Below are 23,282 nucleotides of genomic sequence, written 5' to 3' on the forward strand. Positions count from 1 at the left end.
AAGTTCATTCTCCAGTAGGTCTGTGTCTTTATTCCTGTCTTGCCCCTAGGTTCTTCATGACCATTTTTTTTTTTTTTTTTAGATTCCGTATACATGTGTTAGCATAGGGTATTTGTTTTTCTCTTTCTGACTTACTTCACTCTGTATGACAGACTCTAGGTCCATCCACCTCACTACAAATAACTCAGTTTCGTTTCTTTTTATGGCTGAGTAATATTCCATTGTATATATGTGCCACATCTTCTTTATCCATTCATCTGTTGATGGACACTTAGGTTGCTTCCATGTCCTGGCTATTATAAATAGAGCTGCAATGAACATTGTGGTACATGACTCTTTTTGAATTACGGTTTTCTCAGCGTATATGCCCAGTAGCAGGATTGCTATCGTATTTCTATTTTTAGTTTTTTAAGGAACCTCCATCCTGTTCTCCATAGTGTCTGTATCAATTTACATACCCACCAACAGTGCAAGAGGCTTCCCTTTTCTCCACACCCTCTCCAGCATTTATTGTTTCTAGATTTTTTGATGATGGCCATTCTGACCGGTGTGAGGTGATACCTCATTGTAGTTTTGATTTGCATTTCTCTGATGATTGGTGATGTTGAGCATTCTTTCATGTGTTTTTTGGCAATCTGTATATCTTCTTTGGAGAAATGTCTGTTTAGGTCTTCTGCCCATTTTTGGATTGGGTTGTTTGTTTTTTGATACTGAGCTGCATGAGCTGCTTGTAAATTTTGGAGATTAATCCTTTGTCAGTTGCTTCATTTGCAAATATTTTCTCCCATTCTGAGGGTTGTCTTTTCGTCTTGTTTATGGTTTCCTTTGCTGTGCAAAAGCTTTAAGTTTCATTAGGTCCCATTTGTTTGTGGTTATTTCCATTTCTCTAGGAGGTGGGTCAAAAAGGATCTTGCTGTGATTTATGTCATAGAGTGCTCTGCCTATGTTTTCCTCTAAGAGTTTGATAGTGTCTGGCCTTACATTTAGGTCTTTAATCCATTTTGAGTTTATTTTTGTGTATGGTGTTAGGGAGTGTTCTAATTTCATTCTTTTACATGTAGCTGTCCAGTTTTCCCCACACCACTTATTGAAGAGGCTGTCTTTTCTCCACTATATATTCTTGTTTCCTTTATCAAAGATAAGGTGACCATATGTGCATGGGTTTATCTCTGGGCTTTCTATCCTGTTCCATTGATCTATATTTCTGTTTTTGTGCCAGTACCATACTGTCTTGATTACTGTAGCTTTGTAGTATAGTGTGAAGTCCAGGAGCTTGATTGCGCCAGCTCCATTTTTCTTTCTCAAGATTACTTTGGCTGTTCGGGGTCTTTTGTGTTTCCATACAAATTGTGACATTTTTTGTTCTAGTTCTGTGAAAAATGCCAGTGGTAGTTTGATAGGGATTGCATTGAATCTGTACATTGCTCTGGGTAGTATAGTCATTTTCACAATGTTGATTCTTCCAATCCAAGAACATGGTGTGTCTCTCCATCTATTTGTATCATCTCTAATTTCTTTCATCAGTGTCTTATAATTTTCTGCAAAGAGGTCTTTTGTCTCCTTAGGTAGGTTTATTCCTAGATATTTCATTCTTTTTGTTGCAGTGCTAAACGGGAGTGTTTTCTTAATTTCACTTTCAGATTTTTCATCATTAGTGTATAGGAATGCAAGAGATTTCTGTGCATTACTTTTGTATCCTGCTACTTTACCAAATTCATTGATTAGCTCTAGTAGTTTTCTGGTAGCATCTTTAGGATTCTCTATGTACACTATCATGTCATCTGCAAACAGTGACAGCTTTACTTCTTCTTTTCCGATTTGGATTCCTTTTATTTCTTTTTCTTCTCTGATTGCTGTGGCTAACACTTCCAAAACTATGTTGAATAATAGTGGTGAGAGTGGGCAACCTTGTCTTGTTCCTGATCTTAGTGGACATGGTTTCAGTTTTTCACCATTGAGGACAATGTTGGCTGTGGGTTTGTCATATATGGCCTTTATTATGTTGAGGAAAGTTCCCTCTATGCCTACTTTCTGCAGGGCTTTTATCATAAATGGGTGTTGAATTTTGTCAAAAGCGTTTTCTGCATCTATTGAGATGATCATATGGTTTTTCTCCAATTTGTTAATATGGTTTATCACATTGATTGATTTGCATATATTGAAGAATCCTTGCATTCCTGGGATAAACCCCACTTGATCATGGTGTATGATCCTTTGAATGTGCTGTTGGATTCTGTTTGCTAGTATTTTGTTGAGGATTTTTGCATCTATGTTCATCAGTGATATTGGCCTGTAGTTTTCTTTCTTTGTGACGTCTTTGTCTGGTGTTGGTATCAGGGTGATGGTGGCCTCGTAGAATGAGTTTGGGAGTGCTCCTCCCTCTGCTATATTTTGGAAGAGTTTGAGAAGGATAGGTGTTAGCTCTTCTCTAAATGTTTGATAGAATTCGTCTGTGAAGCCATCCGGTCCTGGGCTCTTGTTTGTTGGAAGATTTTTAATCACAGTTTCAGTTTCAGTGCTTGTGATTGGTCTGTTCATATTTTCTGTTTCTTCCCGGTTCAGTCTCAGAAGGTTGTGCATTTCTAAGAATTTGTCCATTCCTTCCCAGTTGTCCATTTTATTGGCATGTAGTTGCTTGTAGTAATCTCTCATGATCCTTTGTATTTCTGCAGTGTCAGTTGTTACTACTCCTTTTTCATTTCTAATTGTATTGATTTGAGTCTTCTCCCTTTTTTTCTTGATAAGCCTGGGTAATGGTTTATCACGTTTGTTTATCTTCTCAAAGAACCAACTTTTAGTTTTATTGATCCTTGCTATCGTTTACTTCATTTCTTTTTTCATTTATTTCTGATCTGATCTTTATGATTTCTTTCCTTCTGCTAACTTTGGGGTATTTTTGTTCTTCTTTCTCTGATTGCTTTAGGTGTACGGTTATGTTGTTTATATGAGATTTTTCTTGTTTCTTGAGGTAGGATTGTATTGCTATAAACTTCCGTCTTAGAACTGCTTTTGCTGCATCCCATAGGTTTTGGGTTGTCGTGTTTTCATTGTCATTTGTTTCTAGGTATTTTTTGATTTCCTCTTTGATTTCTTCAGTGACCTCTTGGTTATTAGGTAGTGTATTGTTTAGCCTCCATGTGTTTGTAGTTTTTACAGATTTTTTCCTGTAATTGATATCTAGTCTGATAGCGTTGTGGTCAGAAAAGATACTTGATATGATTTCAGTTTCTTAAATTTACCAAGGCTTGATTTGTGACCCAGGATATGATCTATCCTGGAGAATGTTCCTTGAGCACTTGAGAAGAAAGTGTATTCTGTTGTTTTTGGATGGAATGTCCTATAAATATCAATTAAGTCCATCTTGTTTAATGTATCATTTAAAGCTTGTGTTTCCTTATTTATTTTCATTTTGGATGATCTGTCCATTGGTGAAAGTGGGGTGTTAACATCCCCTACTATGATTGTGTTCCTGTCAGTTTCCCCTTTTATGGCTGTTAGCATTTACCTTATGTATTGAGGTGCTCCTATGTCGGGTGCATAAATATTTACAATTGTTATATCTTCTTCTTGGATTGATCCCTTGATCATTATGTAGTGTCCTTCTTTGTCTCTTGTAATAGTCTTTATTTTAAAGTCCATTTTGTCTGATATGAGAATTGCTACTCCAGCTTCCTTTTGATTGCCATGTGCATGGAATATCTTTTTCCATCCCCTCACTTTCAGTCTGTATGTGTCCCTAGGTCTGAAGTGGGTCTCTTGTAGACAGCATATATACGGGTCTTGTTTTTGTATCCTTTCAGCCAGTCTATGTGTTTTGGTTGGAGCATTTAATCCATTTACATTTAAGGTAATTATCGATATGTATGTTCCTGTTACCATTTTCTTAATTATTTTGTGTTTCTTATTGTAGGTCTTTTCCTTCTCTTGTGTTTCCTGCCTAGAGAAGTTCCTTTAGCATTTGTTGTAAAGCTGGTTTTGTGGTGCTGAATTCTCTTGGCTTTTGCTTGTCTGTAAAGGTTTTAATTTCTCCGTCAAATCTGAATAAGATCCTTGCTGGGTAGAGTAATCTTGGTTGTAGGTTTTTCCCTTTCATTACTTTAAATATGTCCTGCCACACCCTCTGGCTTGCAGAGTTTCTGCTGAATGATCAGCTGTTAACCTTATGGGGATTCCCTTGTATGTTACTTCTTGTTTTTCCCTTTCTGCTTTTGATATTTTTTCTTTGTATTTAATTTTTGATAGTTTGATTAATATGTGTCTTGGCGTGTTTCTCTTTGGATTTATCCTGTATGGGACTCTCTGTGCTTCCTGGATTTGATTAACTATTTCCTTTCCCATATTAGGGAAGTTTTCAACTATAATCTCTTCAAATATTTTCTCAGTCCCTTTCTTTTTCTCTTCTTCTTCTGGGACCCCTATAATTCGAATATTGGTGCATTTCATGTTGTCCCAGAGGTCTCTGAGACTGTCCTCACGTTCTTTTCATTCTTTTTTCTTTATTCTGCTCTGCAGTAGTTATTTCCACTATTTTATCTTCCAGGTCACTTATCCGTTCTTCTGCCTCAGTAATTCTGCTATTGATCCCTTCTAGAGAATTTTTAATTTCATTTATTGTGTTGTTCATCACTGTTTGTTTTCTCTTTAGTTCTTCTAGGTCCTTGTTAAACGTTTCTTGTATTTTCTCCATTCTATTTCCAAGATTTTGGATCATCTTTACTATCATTACTCTGAATTCTTTGTCCGGTAGGCTGCCTATTTCCTCTTCATTTGTTAGGTCTGGTGAGTTTTTACCTTGCTCCTTCATCTGCTGTGTGTTTCTCTGTCTTCTCATTTTGCTTAACTTACTGTGTTTGGGGTCTCCTTTTCGCAGGCTGCAGGTTCGTAGTTCCTGTTGTTTTTGGTGTCTGCCCCCAGTGGCTAAGGTTGGTTCAGTGGGTTGTGTAGGCTTCCTGGTGGAGGGGACTAGTACCTGTGTTCTGGTGGGTGAGGCTGGATTTTGTCTTTCTGGTGGGCACGTCCATGTCTGGTGGTGTGTTTTGGGGTGTCTGTGACCTTGTTATGATTTTAGGCAGCCTCTCTGCTAATGGGTGGGCTTGTGTTCCTGTCTTGCTAGTAGTTTGGCATAGGGTGTCCAGCACTGTAGCGTGCTGGTCCTTGAGTGGAGCTGGGTCTTGTCGTTGAGATGGAGATCTGTGGGAGATTTTCACTGTTTGATATTACGTGGAGCTGGGAGTTCTCTGGTGGACCAATGTCCTGAACTTGGCTCTCCCACCTCAGAGGCACAGCCCTGACGCCTGGCTGGAGCACCAAGAGCCTTTCGGGAGGTCTGAGGTCTTCTGCCAGTGTTCAGTAGTTGTTCTGTAGGAGTTTTTCCACATGTAGCTGTATTTCTGATGTATTTGTGGGGAGGAAGGTCATCTCCACGTCTTACTCTTCCCCCATCTTGAAGCTCCTCCTAAGACCAACTTCTTAATTGCATCTCTCAAAGCAGCATTATGGATCCTCCCATCATTCATAGAGTCCTAAGTGTTGCCAAGATTAATTGAGAAATGCCTAAACGCAAAATAAACACTAGCACAGTTTAATTCAAAACTGTATCAGCTAAGAATGATGGTGCAATTAGTGATAAAGATGTTAATAATTACTTGTGGTCTGTTAAATGTTGCGTTCAGTGGTTATGTAGAGTGAAGCAAGAATTTCCTCGTGAGTGCAGAAATTAATGTTTCACCTTGATCGCTATTTTAATGTGCTTATTTTAATGGGGCCATCCTGTAGAAACTCTTGGGCACATTTCCAATTTCACATAAATGTAGAATTAATTATTATGGAAGCATAAAATTTTAGAGCTGGAATGACCTTCGTGGTCATTTAATCCAGTTCAGTCATTTTACAAATAAGTTAGAGTTATATGTCTCACTTAAATCCTTCCACAGAGTGTTGGAACCTTGCTTCCCAACTCTCAGACCAGTGATGGTGAAACCTTCTCAGATCCCTGCAGACAGAAGGGTGAGGAATTCTGAGGCATTCTCTTAACTCAGAATTCCTGACGCTTTGCTTGTTGTATTGCTCCCAAGGCTGTTACCCCACCTTGTGTTATGTTCTAGTTGCTTTCAGTTGTACGGTTGGGATCTTGGGAACCCTCTCTGATTCACTTTTATATTTCTTCATCATTCCTAACTCTGTATTTTGCAAACAGTATTTTCACAATACATTTGTATGCAGTGGTGTGCTGGAGTTTGTTTTTCCCTGCTTGTTAGAGATGATTGTGTCTTCACATTGATAGCTTGAAATTGGCCATGGTGGGAGGACTTACACCGTGGAAATGGAGAAATGGCACAAATCAGGGCTTTCCCCCCCCCACCCCGGAAAGCCAGTTGTTGGAAATTTACATGCACACTTCTGTTTACATGATTGTCATAAGACCTCACAAGGCAGCTGGTCTTCACAAAACCTAAAGATCCATACCAATGTGAAGATGACCATTTACTCATTGTTCCACATGGGTTCCGCATTGTTCAGCCTCCTCTCATTTCATCAGGGATTGAGTTTGACCCAGAGCAAGTCACCCCTCAGGACTGCATTAGTCTTTGGTTGCTTAGCTAGGGTCCATTTACCTGGAAAAGCTATTTGGGCATGAATGGTCATGGAAGCAGGGTCTGAAATATCAGGTACAATTAAGTGAGAAAAAAAACCCCACAAACTATTATCTGAAAAAAAGTGAACAGGACGTTACTCTGGCTGAAATTACAATTCTATATTCTTCTCAAAAAATCTTCAGTGGCTCCCTACAACCTACAAAAACACCCAAACTCCCTGACATAAATCACATACTGGCCGCAGCTTACCGTTCTAACCTCATTTTCCACCAGTCACATCACCCACTGTTGATTCCCACCTTCATTCTACATGGCAGTCTCTGTAGAGCCTCTGTTCCAGCCTCCAGAATCTTCCCTTCTCCTGGAAAGCCCTCTTTTACCTCCCTGTTCCACTGTAGGCTCTCTCCCAGGCTTCTGTTCCTACCCAGTTCCCTCTCCCATGGATCAAAGCTTCTGGGTTAACATGAAAATCCTCTCTTGTGTGTCTCTCTTTAGGAGCAGGACTCGAGGTCCCATCGGCCCCGGCATGTATGGCTATGGTAAGGCCCCATACATCTTACCACTGCAGACGGACTCTGCACACCTGCCACAGAGGCTTCGGAGGCAGAGGCCCTCATCCCGGAATTCCAGGTCCCAGGGGGCATCTGGTTCTAGCCATGGCTACAACCTTCCAGCCCACCGGGGCCCCCGACATGGACCTCTGTACCAGAGTGACAGTGGCCCTCGTCCTGGACTGCAAGTCTCAGAGAGCTCCATCTACCAGCTGCCTCTGACCCATGACCAAGGCTTCCCTGAAGCCTCAAGTCTCTTCCACAGCCCAGAAACAAGCAGCAGCCCTGGCCTGGGGGCCCACAGGGCAGCTCAGAGCTTCTCCCAGCCTGCCCGATCTACAGCAATCTCCTGCATTGGGGCCTATCGGCAGTACAAGCTGTGCAACACGAATGTGAGTATACACCGCCTGAGACTGGCCCTGGAAACAACTGCTACTCTTATCTTTCTGCTGGTTGGCAGTAAACGTGGTGGAAGACAGAGAGGGCATGGTTTTCTAGGCCACGTGAATGCACCTTTTAGCTTCCCTCCCTTTCATTTCTCTTCATGTGTTCTTCCCATATACTTTTCTTTTTTATAAGGTTATTACTTTAGTAACTTATGGATAACTTCTTGAATCACTCATTGACAATCACTATTGCTGCATATAGCAAACAACCCTCACATTCTCAGTGGCTTTATATCAACAATATTTTTTCTTTGCTCGTGGGTCTGCGAGTCAAGTGCAGTTTGGCTAACTTAGGGCAACCAGTGGTGGTGTCAAAGATGTGGGAGTTTTGGGAGGTTTGACCAGCATGCATATCATCCAGTAAGTTTCCTGGAGGCTCCCTGCTCTTCAAGGCATAAAGACTTTGCATATTGTACCGTGAAGAAGTCTGATAGTGAAAAATTGCTGAAGATTCTACAGCTAATGATTCCACAGCAAGGCGAATTATAAATGGAAACTACATAAGATGACCAAATGTGTTTTTAAAAATAAATATCAGTTTAAAGACTTTATATAAAAGAGAAAGGAATGAGAATGTTTAAAGGTTAAACTTCCAAGTTACTATATTTTTCATTAATAATTTAATCTGCCTTAATAGTCTGTTACTGGATAACAGGACAGCTGTTATATATTAGCTTCAATTTCCTCATTAAAAATATATTTCCTGCCGTAGAGTCCATAGAAATGACTTAATTTGTGATTTTAATAATTCCTCTGAATGCCTGGATTGCTTTTCAGCTTGTTCTTCCACTGACAGACTTCAGGAATTATTGATTTTTGTAAAGCAGTAGTTTTCCTAAAGCCTAAAGTAATTTTCCTAAAGCCATCAGTCAACTAGTAAGTCTTAATTGAGCATCATTGCTTGTCTTGTAACGGACCAGGCTCCATGGAAGATAGAAGTCATATTATCTACCTCATGGAGTTGTTACAGGGATCAAATGAGGTGATGTTAAGAAAGTGCTTTATAAATCAAAAAAAATACTTGTGTCCATGATAAGACACAGTCCCTGTTCTGGAATATCCATTGCAATTTTTAAAAAATGAAATGAATTCGTTTCTAATGTAGAATATATTCTCCCATTGACTAGTATGTGTCAATTTTAAGGACCAAGTAATCCATAAAGAGAAGGGAAAAGAGAGAAGGCGTTTGACATATATGTGGACCTGATATCTACTTAGCACTTCGTTCATTTAACCTACGTTTTTGAAGCATACACTTTTTTCCAGACCTATGCTGCCAACAGCAGGGCTGTCTCTTCTCATGTAAAAGCTGTGGCTTCTCCGGGTGCTGGATAACTCCACTACCGAGGAGATTGAATTGCAAGGAATATGTAAAAATTCTTGTGAATTCATGATGTCTGCATGATTTTGGATGTAGGTAAAACAGTGTCTCACACATTTTCTTAGACAAAGAAGTAAATGTTGACAGAGGATTGTACAGGTTTAATTCCCTTCTTTTCACTGTAACATTTTGCATGCCGTCACCCCAAGTCACATCCTACTTACCCTTATTGAGAGATAGCTTTCCTTAGAGGTCCCATTACTACATATCTTCTTTTTATAAGCCCATGGCTTCTTGTGACTTGGGCCATGCCCCGTGGACACTTTAAAACTCCCTGTGTTAGTGGTCCCCCAAACCACTCCTAGGTTTAATGATTTGCTAGGAAGACTCACAGGACTCAACATATAGTTGTATGCACAGTTATGATTTATTACAGTGAAAGGATACAGAGAAAAATCAGCACAAAGAAAGGTGCATGGGGCCAAGTCCAGAGGCAAGCAGGGACAGTCTTCCAAGAGTCCTGTCCCTGTGGAGTTGCACAGGATGTACTTCGTTCCCTCAGCAATGAGTTGTTACACACGTGAAGTGTTGTCTACCAGGGAAGCTCATTACAGATTCCGTGGCCAAAGTTTATATTGGTGGCTAGTCACATAGGCACCCTTTGCCTGCTACATACTAAAGTTCCAGGTTCCCAAAAGGAAAGCAGGTGCTTAGCATAAAATATATTGCTTGTACATATAGTTGGAGCATAGTGAGTCACTCTTATCACTTAGGGAGTGGTGGGAACCCTTTTGAAATCCAAGTTCCCAGACATCAGCCAAGGACCAACCTTGCAATCAGGCCTTTCTAAGGAGAGCAGTCTCCGTCTTCTGTGTTGTCTTATTTGCACATCCTCCACGTGGACCCACGTGCTCCAGCATCTTAACATCAATGACCTTATGTAGACATGTACGTATCCTCCTCGATGTCCAAGTGAGGGGATGGCATGAGTCTCCCAATTATGTAAATCTTCCTACTGAAAAAAGAAAGAGGTGAAGGGTAATACTGTGAACAAGGAATGACAGTTATCACTTACGTCCTCTTCAAAAATTAGAAAATCATGCATACATTTCGAGTTCTCACCCAGTTATTATCTGGGAGAAGAAAAAGAAGGGAAAGTAACCCAGGGTAGGTTGGAAATATCTACTGATTTCAGAACTTCATCCCTTTAACCAAGTGCCCAGTGTATCCCACCCCAGTTCTTGACGGAATGCCCCCTTTCTAAAACTACCCCACAGTAAAGGGCTCAGTTCTGAGCTGTGAGCTCACGCGTATGACGGGTGGTCTGAATTAGGGGAAATGTTTTTGCAGGCTTCCCAATCTTATCACTGGTCACAATCCCTCCCTCAACACAGCAGAGAAGGTGCTAAATGCAGCCACTTGTAGGTCATAGCACTGGGTGCTGGAGCACTTAGTGAGGGGGAAGGAGCTCTGAGAGCACAGGGCAGGAGGCCACAGGGTTGGGGAAGGGAACAATTGAGCTGGGCTTTCAAGGATGGCAAAAAAAGGGATAAGAGCATTTGGGGCCAAGGAAGCAGCTTAGTCAAGGACAAAAACGCAGGATTGTTTCAGGATCTTGGGTGCTGCGGTGACTGCCAGGTGGTAGGGACCCTCCTTTCCCTCCCGCCTCCTTCTATCCACTTTAAATAATCACGGTCTTAATGGGAAACTTACGCTTTAACATCTCAGAATACAGAAGTATCACACGGTCTTGCTGGACTTTCATACATGAGATTGATGGGTGAGAAACGTTTTAAACACAGTGAAAAATCAGACAGCAATTCTAATCAGCTGGTTTAATTGGATGTTAAGCCTGCAAGACAGTGTGGGACAGTGAGTTTGGGAGCTAAGCTGAGCTGGATACAAACCCCAGCTCCAACACCGGGAGCTGAGTTTCCTTGGACAAGTTACTTAACTCTTTGAGGATCATCTGTGAAGTGGGGAGAATAATAGTACCTGCTCCATAGGGTTGATGTGAGGTTCAGATAAGGTCATGTGTAAAAGGAGCTTGGCATGTGCTGACACATTGTTAGTAAATAAACCATTTGGACCTGGATAAGTGCACGTGGCTGAAGATAAGAATGGAGTAAGATGTCTGCATATCTGAACAGCTCCCAATTCCTAAGGGCTGAGTCATGGAACTGTGGATGAAATGGTCAGACTTGCTCAGAATCCCCTTTTGTCCTTTGGGCTAGCTGTGCTTGAGAGTCCTTTACCTTTGCCCAAGAATAAAACAAGATTGCTGAGAGACCCAGCATTTTCGCTGTGATGTGGCTTTCAATGTAATCACCCTTGGGTCATGTTTAAAAGTGATAAAAGTCAGCCTATAGGTAACTTCATGCCAGTGAAGCCTTTATACCCTCAAATGTGCATATTTAATATTAAGCCCTACCTTGTGATGTCATCTGGGAATTTTAAGCATGCTAGTTTGTCTTTAGGATTGTTCGGTTCATACAAGATGTCCTGTATGAAATAGTACTTCAGTATCAGTAATAAGTGCAGCACTAATGATCCCTGAATGTAGACTTTAAAAATACGGAAGGTTTTCTTTTTCCTTGCCTACAACGTGTATGAGGAAGTGAAGGTGGTACACTCCAGTAAAAATAAAGAATCTGTGGTCTTTTAGAGCAGGCATCATCTTAGACGTCTACTAGTACAACAGTCCAAGTCGCTCACTATTGCGGGTTTTTGCTTGGAGACCATAAGCACGGCACTGACATCGACTGAGTGGGGTCAGGGACGCTGAAATTAGAGCAAGCTCTGAGCCTAAGCTCAAAGTCCAGCGGGAGAGAGAGACTCATAAATAGGTAATAACAAGCTCAGGGCACAGGCACCACGCTACACGCTGTGTAGGCACTTTGAAATCTCCAGGTAGTGGAAATGAACCTGGCTTGGGTGGAGGCAGCAAAGGCCTCCTGCAGGCGATCCAGCAGAAGGGAGAGTTTTCTAGGAAGAGGGAGTGACAGGGATCCGAGAGCCCCTTTGCGCTCCCGTAAGAAGGGGCGCTTGGAGGACCTCTCGGTGGAATGAGATGCTTTTGCCATGAGTGGTGGCTTCACCTGCAAGTATGTCTTCAGCAGTGAAGGGGCAACACAGAGGTGTCCGTGGTTTATCCACAGCCCTGCACTTCCTCAGCTATGGCTAAAAATTATAAGTATTCAAGCAATCGAGGAAATAGATAAGTTTCTTCTTCATGGACTTTCATTGAAGGTTAAGACCTGGGAGCAAAAGGACTAGAGTCTTTATAGGGGTGACACAGGGGAAGGAGAAAACCAAACCACAATCCCTCCTGGTGCCCGTGGAGATGTAGTAAAAATACAGTTCTTTTCTACTAGCTGTTTCTGGGGGTTTGTATTATTTTTTGCAAAATACATGAACCAACCAAGACACCTTATGCCCTTTGTCCTGGAGACCTAGGTGTCTCTCTCCCTCCTTCTTCTCTTAAGCACTGTGAGTTCAGTGCTTCCTCCCTGGAGAGGGGACTGACACACAGGCTCCTTCTGGATCAGGGAGGCTGGAGGGAGTCACCAGGTGCAAGGCGGGGGCAAGCTTTCGAGTTTTTAAAGGGCTTTGCTGCCAAAGGAAGTATGATCCTGAATTTAGACTGAGTGCACTTAACGTTTCAAGGGGAAAAACCTCTGGGGCTAAAAAGCAGCTTTTAGCAAACAACGGCTGTGATGAGTTCTGGTATCAGTGACTCTCCAGTAAATTTCCCTGGGGTGGGACTGACTTCTGACAATGGGTTTATCCATGTGGACTTGTTTCTGGCTCAAAGTAAGTGAAAAATGAAGGGAAGATGTTGGACAAATCTCAAATATAGCTAAACTCTCTATAGGCAGATTCTAATTCTATCCCATTCCTAGTCTCATATGAAATGAGACTAGGAGCTGACAGACAACTTCCTGCGTGCAGTTTAAGGAGAAACTTAGCAAATGGGCCACGTCAAGAAGTCAGTGCAGTTCTGTAAGGTGTAAAACATGCCAGGAAATGTGGGACCAGTTAGCGGATGGACGGGTCATCTAACTTGAGGGCTCAGTGTAGGTTTCTCCTATCGTGAGCTTGTCACCAGCCTCCTTATCTGTGAAATATATGCTAGTGTCAGTGCTTTTTGCATTATTCTGCTTTCCATCTTCTCAGACCACTGGCAATTTTCCACAGAAAGTTCTCTTATTGACTTTCATATGTATATGAAAAGTGGCCTTACATATATATATATATATATGAAATAGGTATATGAATAGTTTGTGAACATACACATATTGAATATATTAAACACGTAAATATTAAATATAAATATTCAAATAAATTTCATATAGATATATTTCATAGGTATGAAATATAGATGTGTGAATCATACACATATATATGAATTGTTCACAACTGTCACTTTTCATGATTATAAAAAGTAGTACAAATAGGAAGAAATATCACAGTGGTAGAGAGAGGTGTATATATCCTAGTCCCTCTCCCAAGATGGAATCACAGTCAATCATTTAAAAGTTTTACTCTCATTCTCTCCATAAGTCTAAATAGTGTACCAACATCTCTGCTTCTTGATGTGTCAACTTCAAATTTTCTCTGACTCCTTACTCTGAAAGATGAAGAAATGATCCTCTTTCCTTCCACTCTGCTGACCTCTGCTAGCCACATTTTATTTTCACTTATATTTTTATTATATATAGTATATTGACAATTTTTATTGTCTTGATTTATCAATATTAGAAAGGATCAGTCCCCTCCTTATTTTGCAAGGTTAGAAATGTAGTGCCCAAACAGTTCGCCAAATTCCTCTCACTGCATTACGTGTTTTGGTTTATGTTTTATTTGTTGTTGGGCTTTTTCATTTTTGTTTGTTTTGTTTTGTTTTGTTTTGTTTTACCTTGGCCTGTGAAATCCCTGCGAGAGACTATTATGAGGGATTTTTCTCTGTCTCCTCAATGCTTGCAACACCTGACACATAGTAGGGGCAGAGTGACTATTTGCCTTTGAAGGAATTTCACATCCTGCCTCAGCAGATAGCAGAGGGGAAGAAACCAGTCTTATTAATGTGATCCCTAAAGTAGCCGAGAAATTTATGCTCCCTGGGGGAGTAGGAGCTGTGAATTTAAGTTTACATTTTGCCACATACTTCCTGGTTAGTTAGAAAAAAAGATATTCTCTTTCAGACCTTCTTACAGGCATAGAGATACATTCATAATCTAAAGAGAGAGAAATAAACAAGCATTCCTGGGGTAAGCCTAGGTTTGTATAGACATGTGTACAGAGTATTTATTTATTTATTTATTTTTATAAATTTATTTATTTTATTTATTTATTTTTGGCTGCGTTGGGTCTTTGTTGCTGCACGTGGGCTTTCTCTAGTTGTGGTGAGCGGGAGCTACTCTTCCTTGCGGTGCATGGGCTTCTCATTGCGGTGGCTTCTCGTGTTGCCCAGCACAGGCTCTAGGCACACGGGCTTCAGTAGCTGTGGCATGCAGGCTCCAGAGTGCAGGCTCGGTAGTTGTGGCGCACGGGCTTAGTTGCTCCGCGGCATGTGGGATCTTCCTGGACCAGGGCTCGAACCCGTGTCCCCTGCACTGGCAGCTGGGTTCTTAACCACTGCACCACCCGGGAAGCCCTGTACAGAGTATTTAAAAAATAGGGTTCTCCCGGGTGAATGGATGGGCTTAGTTATAGTAATATTCTTTGGGTCTTTGATGTATTTATTGAATAAGAGAGAAACTCCTTTCTCTAGGAGAACAGTATGAACTTGGATAGGAAAAAAAAAAAAAAGTGTTTGAGAACTAAGAAAACCTCAGTTATTTGTTTTTTGTTTTTTAAATCCAAAGCCTTTACCCAGCTCTTTTGGACGAACCAATTCACTGACTGTCTAGAGGGCCCTGGAAGTGGTAGGAGGTGGCAGAAGAGTTTTTGTGAGGTTGAGTTTGTTCCAAGTGACTTGAGAAAGCAGATGTTAAACATATTTGAAAATTGTGCTGGATAACTTGTAAGAAATTTTGGTCCATGGTTATGTGATTCTATATCATATAACAAGATGATGGGAAACAAAGCCCATCTTCCATCTGTAGAAGAGAAAAGAAGGGAATGTTTGCTCAGAACACCTGCCTGTCGGGCACTTAACAGCTTCTGGAACTGCTGGATTCATCTTTGATGTCTTCTTTGATTCCAATTCAGCTAACATTTATTGAGCATTACTATGAGCTAGAAACTTTAATATATTACTAGTTTACTCCTCACAGAATTCCCGGGTTAAGGGGTGAGGGAAGTGGCACAGGGCTTGTTATTGAAATGCAGTCATTTAGGTTTAGAAGAGCAAACTGCTTTGCCCAAGGTCACATAGCCACTTTCTCATGGCAGTACGGGGACATTTTCTAGATTTTTTTCTTTAGATTTTTTTTTTCACTGTGGTGATGTTAAATACATCGTGTGTTGCTACGGTAGCCGGTCTTTTGATTGAATCCAGAGCAATGCAAAGGGCAAAAACAAAAATGCATATTGGACCCAGGCAGACCCCAAGGTCATGTTCCTTGGTGTCATCTTCATCGGGGATGATACTCTTCAGTCTCCTGGGGAACTGAAAGTAATTAATTACTGAAAGTTAATTGTGTGATCACCGACAGCGGCCTCTTGAGCAGTGAAGTTACATACGGGCAGTTGTCATCTCAGATTAACCAGGGTCACTAGAAACATAGTCAGAGTTTCCATAATACTCTTTGTGACTCATAGCAACTCCAGGCAGTTGTCTAGATGGAACTTTGGATAGGGCCTGAAGTGCTTTATCAGGATTCAGCTCATTATATTAAAGTACATCTTTATTCTTCTTCCCATAAGAGACCAGTGGGAATATCCCTCCCTCTCTGTGGTGGAAAGGAGTCATTTGAAGGGAGGTTATCTCCCAGGGCCGTTCCTTGGCTATAAAGCTCCGGTCTTAGCTGGCCGCATCCTGAATGAGCCTGATCTCTATCTACATGGCTTTTCCCTTGTTTCAGTTTTCTGGCCTGAAGATTATAAGAATCCGTGCCCATGGAAAGGATCAGCTGTCTGCAGGAAATCTGCCCAAAGCCAACTCACAGTGTAATAAAGAGACAGTTACTGATAAGGTGAGGGTGACTCAGTCTATGGCATCAGGAAACAACCCACTTAAAATATAACAAATGTAAAATGATCTGTAACCTGGAAGTTTTAACTTCAGAGAGTCTGTTAAAATGAGAGGAGATCTTATACTGATAATAGTATAAGTACAAACAGATGTAATCTACAAAAGAGACATGAAACAGAAATTCCCCAGCCCTCCTTGGTTTTTATCCTCAATCCACGGCTCCCTGATCCTTGTTGCTGGGGCCACTTCAGTAGGCCTCAGAGGCTGAATCTGAACTTGATCTCCAGGACGTCTCCTGACAGTAGGCAAGAAGAAGTTTACAGCCCTCTTGTCTGAGGACCCATTGCAAATTAACTACTATCCACACATTCTTGAGGGGCACTGTGGCATAGTGGTTACTGTTGTGGGTTCTAGGTTCAAATCCTGACTCCCCCTGCGGTCTTGGGCAGCTCATTTAACTTTTCTTTGCCTTGGCTTCCTCATCTGTAAAATGGATATAACAGTGGTTGTCCGGATTAAATGAGCAAATACACACAAATCATGGTGGAGTGGCTGACATTTAGTAAGTGTCAATAAAAGTTAGCTATTCTTAACACCATCATCATCATTATCACCCCAGGCATCTGTGTTCCTCACCTGTACCATAATTCTGTCTCAGTAGCCCACTTCCATATCTGGACTCTGTGAGGCTTGCATTTCTCTGGCCAGGTCTCTCTCCTCCCCAGGAAGTAGTGTCCTGCCTTTAACTGGCAGCTCACCTGGCGTCTTGTGGGTCCCTGCTCAGGGTCACGCACAGGGAGACCCCCATCTTCCAGAGCACCTTGTTACCTCCTGCTGCACCTTCCCATGCTAGGTGCTCGCTGGATACCATAGTCAACCTCTGGGCTCAGCTGCCTCCTGGCAACTGTAGGTGGATTTGCTGCTTCAGCACCTGATGCCTCACTGTGGGTCTGATGCCACGTTAAGCCCTCTGGCCTCAGGAGGTAACTGGGCCACACTCAAATATAAAGAACTTGTTGATGACCAGGGACAGGGTATCCTGAATGACGCATCACAGGTAGCTGCTTGATTAGGCAGATGCTTATGGAAATAATAAGAGCACCAGGCATTAGCATTAAAAACACTGATAAAAATGTTATCAGTGTTGAGCCCTTCCAGCTTTGCGTGGCTATGTGTTTGGAAGGGCTCAATACGGATATGTTTTTATTACATAAATGTCATATATTTATTGTAGAGAAATTAGACAGTACAAATAAACCAAAAGTTAGTTGTAAAAAGAAAACTTCTATAACCCACCTTCCAGAGATAACACTTTTAGCCTCTCTCTCTACACACACACACCCCACACACATAATCACTTTTTTCACTTAATGGATTGTGGACTGCTTTCCATGGCATGAAATATGCATTTATATCATCAAATATCGAGCAATTCAAAGTGATTCTGAAGGTGTGTTGTTTCGTGGTCCAGCCCATTGGCACTATGTTACTGATGGGTAGAAAGAGGTTAAACAGACTGGCTAAGTTAGGTCTACAGCTTCTAATTCTGGTAATTGCCACTAGGTTAATTAGGGTGGCTTCTGGCTGGAGCCTCATTCAGAGCAGCTTGGCTTTACGTAGTTATTTGAGGAACAGGACATTGGGCCCACTTGTTCTGGTCTCTTTCCATTATGAAAACCTGCCACCCACCCAGCAGCGGATCTCGAGCTTCTAGTGATGGCCAGGGTGGGTGGTCAGCATTCTAGGCTCTGTCTCTGTGTCACCGTGGGACTTCTGGTAAGGTACCCCACTTCGCCACACCTCTATTTCCTCATCTTTAAATTAAAGGGGTTGGATTTGCTTTTCTTCTGCTCTCACACTGTGATTTCATGTTAAGTAATTTGGCGTGTGATTGAGGCTTGGGAGTGGCTCTTAATTGCGGCTGCATAGTCTGGTGCCAGGCTGGCTGTGCCAGAGGGAACACTTCGAGTGTATATTCCTGGCCCTCTTGCCCACCCTCCACTGGGGCGAAGCCCGAGAATCTGTATTTTTAACAAACCCCTTAGCGATTCTTTCTCATCGCAAGGATGGTACTTACTCCCAAGCTGCCCAGCTGATCCCATCCTAGTCGAACTTTGGTTCTGGCCAAAGGGTTGTAACAAGCATCTTAACTCCAAATCCTTCATGGAGGCAGCTGGTATTGCTGGGAAGCCTACACGGTTCCGGCTTCAGGACCACCAGCAGCTTGGCTTCCAGAGCCCTTGGAGACAGCCTTCCCCAGCCTGTCAGCTTCTCACCCATTGTCAGAGCTCAGCCGGCCCTGCCCATCCTTCCAGCCCTTTTTTCCCCCACCAGTTTCCATCACGTTCTACTTCACATGGTTTCTTGCTCCATATGGTTTGGCTCAGGCCGCAGCAGGGTTATGACCACCCTGAGTGTTTGTCCCAGAGGCCTCCCCAAGTGCCCTTTATCAAGCAGGGGATGTTTTTCCTTCCACCTGGTTTCATTTCTTCCTCTGTTCCCTCATCTTCCACGAGACCTGATATTTCTAATACATGTTTAGATTTCTTTCTAAATCCTTCAGGACTTGAGCTATCATATTAGCAGTTTATTCCAGAGACTTCTATACAGAGGTTTTAATATTTAAGGGGCCAGATGCCTTTCCCGTCTGATTATTAAAACACCCCCTCACCACACACACACCTTACACTTAAACAGAGTGTTGCTAGTTTTAAAAAGCTAGATCCTAGCTTTAAATGAGAGATTCTGATCTTATTTCACATTTATGTCACATTTTGCTCATATTTATCATTTATAAATGGGACTTCCCTGGTGATGCAGTGGGTAAGAATCTGCCTGCCAGTGCAGGGGACACGAGTTCGAGCCCTGGTCCGGGAAGATCCCACATGCTGCGGAGCAACTAAGCCCGTGCGCCACAACTACTGAAGCCCACGCGCCTAGAGCCCGTGCTGTGCAACAAGAGAAGCCACTGCAATGAGAAGCCCACGCACCGCAAGGAAGAGTAGCCCCCGCTCGCCACAACTAGAGAAAGCCCGCGCGCAGCAACGAAGACCTAACACAGCCAAAAATAAATAAATTAATAAAAATAAAATAGAGATAGTTATTTAAAAAAAAAAAAAAAAAAAAAGGAAAGAAACCAGAGGGAGCTGGATGTTTTCTTTGAGTAGTCTAGTGTATCAGAATTATCTGGATAGTTTGACGAAATACAGATTATGGGGCCTCCTGCCAGATTTTCTGAATAATAATCCTTGGAGGAGGGATCCAGGAGTTTGCATCTCCCAGGAGCTCTCTGGGTGGTTCTTTTGCATGCTGAAGGCTAGGAGCTCTTGCTTTAGATGGTGGAGAGAATTTAGACCAGAATTTAGACAAGATGGGAGGACACTGAGAGAGAGCCTGGTGGGCACCAGACTTCTTGGGGTTCAATCCAGCCTCTGTCCTCACTGGCTGTGTGGCTGCTTCGTGCCTCAGTTTGCTCACCTGTGAAAAAAATCTAAAAATACCGTATCAATCACATTGGCCATCGTGAAGATTAAGTTAGTTAATATGTGAAATATGCTTAAATAGTGCCTGCACCTGCTAAGAGCGCTGTACCTGTTTGCTGTGAATATTATCCCACGCACAGGAATGGCACGAAAAAAGTCAAACAGATGGAAATGGATGGCCTCTTTGAGGGAGGCGAGCAGACCACTTTGTCAGGAGCAGGTTTGGTCGGTGGTTCTCAAATTATGGTATGGAAAAACTTAACACGGGGAGCGTGTTAAAACTTTAGTGTCCTTCCAAAGTTTCTGATTTAGTAAACTTGGAATGAAGCCTTGGGATCTGCATTTAAAATTTTCGATATAGATGATCAGCACATTTGTAGAACCCCAGGTTTCGGTGGAGGAGGACTGACATTTAACGTTGGAGGGGTCTCCTGGGATTTGGCTGGGGCCATGAAGAGATATGGACACTAATTGCATGTTTAATATCTGCTTTATTAGGTGTGTCCAGAAAGCAGTAGAAGTATCTGGGAGGTACAATGTGCATCCTACAACAACAAGCCGTTCATGGGCCGGTTTTATGAATGGGAACCGTTTGCAGAAGGTAAGAATAGCCCTAGCCCTGTCCACAGCAATTATTTTCTGTCTGTTCTCCAACCTTGTTGCCCTTTGGTTATTCCTGGAGGAATTGGTGTGATCCTGGCTAGAGTGACAATGAGGGAGAAAGTGTGACCCCCAGGGCAAGGGGGAGCCGGTAGGGGTCTTTACCAAAGGTAATGTAGCTCAGGTGACACCTGGACCATCAGTCAGATGGATGAGGCATTGACTGAAGCAAGCAGTGTCTGAGGACGGCAGGATGAGTGAGACGGAGCAGGGTTTGAGGAATGGGTTAGAGCGAGAGTTTCAAGCTAAGGTTGTGAGGAGTGAGCAGGGATGGAGTTTCCCTTTTCCTTGGTTCCTGCTGCAAGCGCTGGTGTGGTGGCTTAAGAGAGCATGTAGAGTTGTAGGGTTGGCAGTTGTTTGGCTTTTGTGTTGGCGGAGCCTTGAATGCTTTTTCCAAAGATGAAGTGTGGTAGGTAGCCATTGCCCTTGGGACCAAGGTTCCTCCTGCCTTTTCAAAATGATGGGAGATCTGATATTGGTAGAGCTTGTCAGTACTGTTCTAGATCTTGGAGTCACTTTCCTTTGTTGAAACCCAGATGATAGCATGGCTTTTGGGCTGAGAAGTGTTGAATTCTGAGATATATCTTCCCATCACAGAGAAAGTAGGCTCCAAAGTGGTGATGGGTCAAGCAAAACTTGTGGGGTTCAATACCGACAGCCATGCTGGCCAGAGGAGAGAGTGCAGCTGCCCTCAGTGTCCAGCTGAAGGGCTCTGCTCAGCGTCAGCCCAAGGCAGTGACTGGGGCAGCTGGGCTGGGCCACAACCCAGTGTGTGGAGCACTGCTGTTATGTCTGATCTCTGGAGAAATTGTCCTGGGGGGGGGAGGGCTTGATAATGAGTTGTGCGGATTCCATTACAGAGTCAATGTCCAAATGTGGAAGGTTGTGCCTCGGTGTAAGCCCTCGCGGAGGAGAAGGCAGGATTGACGTCCGCTCTGAAATGGGATGCAGAATTATTCTTGTCTGTGCATTTTTCTCAGAGAAGAGTCTGTAGCCTTGATCGGATTCTCAAAGGGGTCTCATGACCACTGCCCACTAGAATCGCTGAAGAGCCTTCTAGAAATACTGATGCCTGGGCACCACTCCCAGAGATTGTGATTTACTTGGTTTGGGGTGTAGCCTGGGCATGAGGATTTTTTAAAGATCCCAAGTAATTCTAATGAGCAGCTGGGGTTGAGAACCTCTAATCCGAGAGAGAGGCAGGATTTCAGAAGAGCTGGTGACTCTGGCTTAAATTAAGGCACAGAATCATGGGTGTTTCATAACCTGTGAAATACATTCTTGTGTCAGAACAACAGTACTTGTCAGTGAGCATTTAGAGCATTTTGTCTGAGCTGCACCCTTGCTTTATTGCTGGCTGTGGATAATAATAGCTGCTTTGCCGTGATTCACTGGGAAGAAAGGCGAATTCCTCCAGCCTTGCACTGTGCTCCACATTGTTTCCCCTGGAGCTGGAGCCCCATTGCCCAACCGTCTCTGCTTAGCTCAGGGTGGTCATCTGCCAGCCACCTGATCCTGTCAAGCCCGGTAGACTCAGGTCTAATATCAAAAGCCCTTTGCATCCAGCAAAGAAAACTTGTGCTAATATTTTCACCTATTATCAATATTCCCTGTGGATGCCTGCTATTGTCTGGTTTATGTATGATTCTACCTTTTCTGTTCTTTTGTTTGCCCTGATTTGTGCTGGACTTTAATTGTGAGTCCTGGCCGGGGGAGGGGAGGAGGCTTTTTGAACATTTGATTTAACTTTTTATTTTGGAAAATTTCAAACATATGTAAAAATAGAGAGAATAGTATAATCGTATAATAATAACCTCCTATTTACCCGTCACTTAGTTTCAACAGTTATCAACTCATGGCTAATCTTTTTCATATATAACCCACCCGCTCTTCCCCATCCAGATATGAGGAGCTATTTGGATTCACATTATATAGCATAATTCACTGGTGTGTATATTACTTAGAACTCTCGGTTGTTAGTGACCGAAATCCAACCTACCTATATATAAACAAGAAAGATATTTTGTTGGTCATGTTACTGGGAAGTCCAAGAGGTGGGCTGCGATTCAGATATGGCTGCATTCCAGGAATTCAATAATATTAGGACCTTGCTTTTCTCTATCTTTCTCCGTCTCTTGGGTCTGTTTACTTACTTCTCAGGTGGATGGGCAGGCTTACATGGCTTTGAACTTGCAATCATAGTGAGAAAGGCTCTGTCTTATCTAGTGCTGTGGGTTGAATTGTGTCCCCCAAAAAAGATATGTTTAAGTCCTATCCCTGGTACCTATGAATTTGCTTATTTGGAAATAGGGTCTTTGCATGGTAATTAAGGTGCAAGTTAAGAAGAGGTCATACTGGATTAGGGTGGGCCCTTATCCAATATGACTGGTGCCCTTATAAAAAGAGAAGAGGCACAGAGACACACATACAGGGAACACTCGGGCACAGAGACAGAGGGAAGATGGCCACGTGACGACCAAGGTGGAGATTAGAGTGATGCAGCTACAAGTCAAGGAACACCAAGGATTTCGGGAAAGCACCCGAAACCAGGAGAAGGCACAGAAAGATTCTTCCCCAGAGATTGCAGAGGGAACATGGCCCTGCCAACACCTTGATTTTGAATTTCCAGCCTCCAGAACTGTGAGAGAATAAATTTATGTTGTTTTAAACCACCCAGTTTTTGGTAATTTGTTACGGCAGCCTAGAAAACTAGCATGCCTAGTGATGGTTTCAATCTCAGAAAAACCACACTGTGATCTTGTTTGGATCATATCCCCATCCCTGGACCTGAGTTCAGGGCCTGAGAGGGTCGCTGGGCTAACTCAGGTCATGTGATCGACCCTCTGGTGGGAAACACACATCCCAGCAAGCGGAGGTGGGGAAGAGGGGATTGGGACAGACGGAAAAACAGAATCTTCTACAGAAATTATTGTCTACTTTTTGGCCATAAGCCCTGAAAGTTTGAAGAAGGCAATTAGAATCCTGGTATTTTACAAAGAAAAGAAAAATGCAGACTAGCAGCAGACTAAAGAAATCAGCTATCTTCTACACTGTGTTTGTTACTTTGCCTAGAAAATTCAGCATTCTT

At 42.6% G+C, this 23,282-nt stretch overlaps 1 protein-coding gene across 2 annotated transcripts in view; it reads left to right on the top strand.

Annotated features, from left to right (window-relative positions):
• THSD4 (thrombospondin type 1 domain containing 4) overlaps positions 1 to 23,282 on the top strand; it is a 559,732-nt gene that overhangs the window by 84,889 nt on the left and 451,561 nt on the right. For both annotated transcript variants that reach the window (XM_068554826.1, XM_068554831.1), the window contains 2 exons: positions 7,092 to 7,539; positions 20,033 to 20,135. In XM_068554826.1, the coding sequence (XP_068410927.1) occupies positions 7,092 to 7,539; positions 20,033 to 20,135 (551 nt within the window). The remainder of the gene's footprint in view (positions 1 to 7,091; positions 7,540 to 20,032; positions 20,136 to 23,282) is intronic.

Source organism: Eschrichtius robustus, chromosome 1 (genome assembly GCF_028021215.1).
Source record: "Eschrichtius robustus isolate mEscRob2 chromosome 1, mEscRob2.pri, whole genome shotgun sequence".
Lineage (NCBI taxonomy): Eukaryota > Metazoa > Chordata > Mammalia > Artiodactyla > Eschrichtiidae > Eschrichtius > Eschrichtius robustus.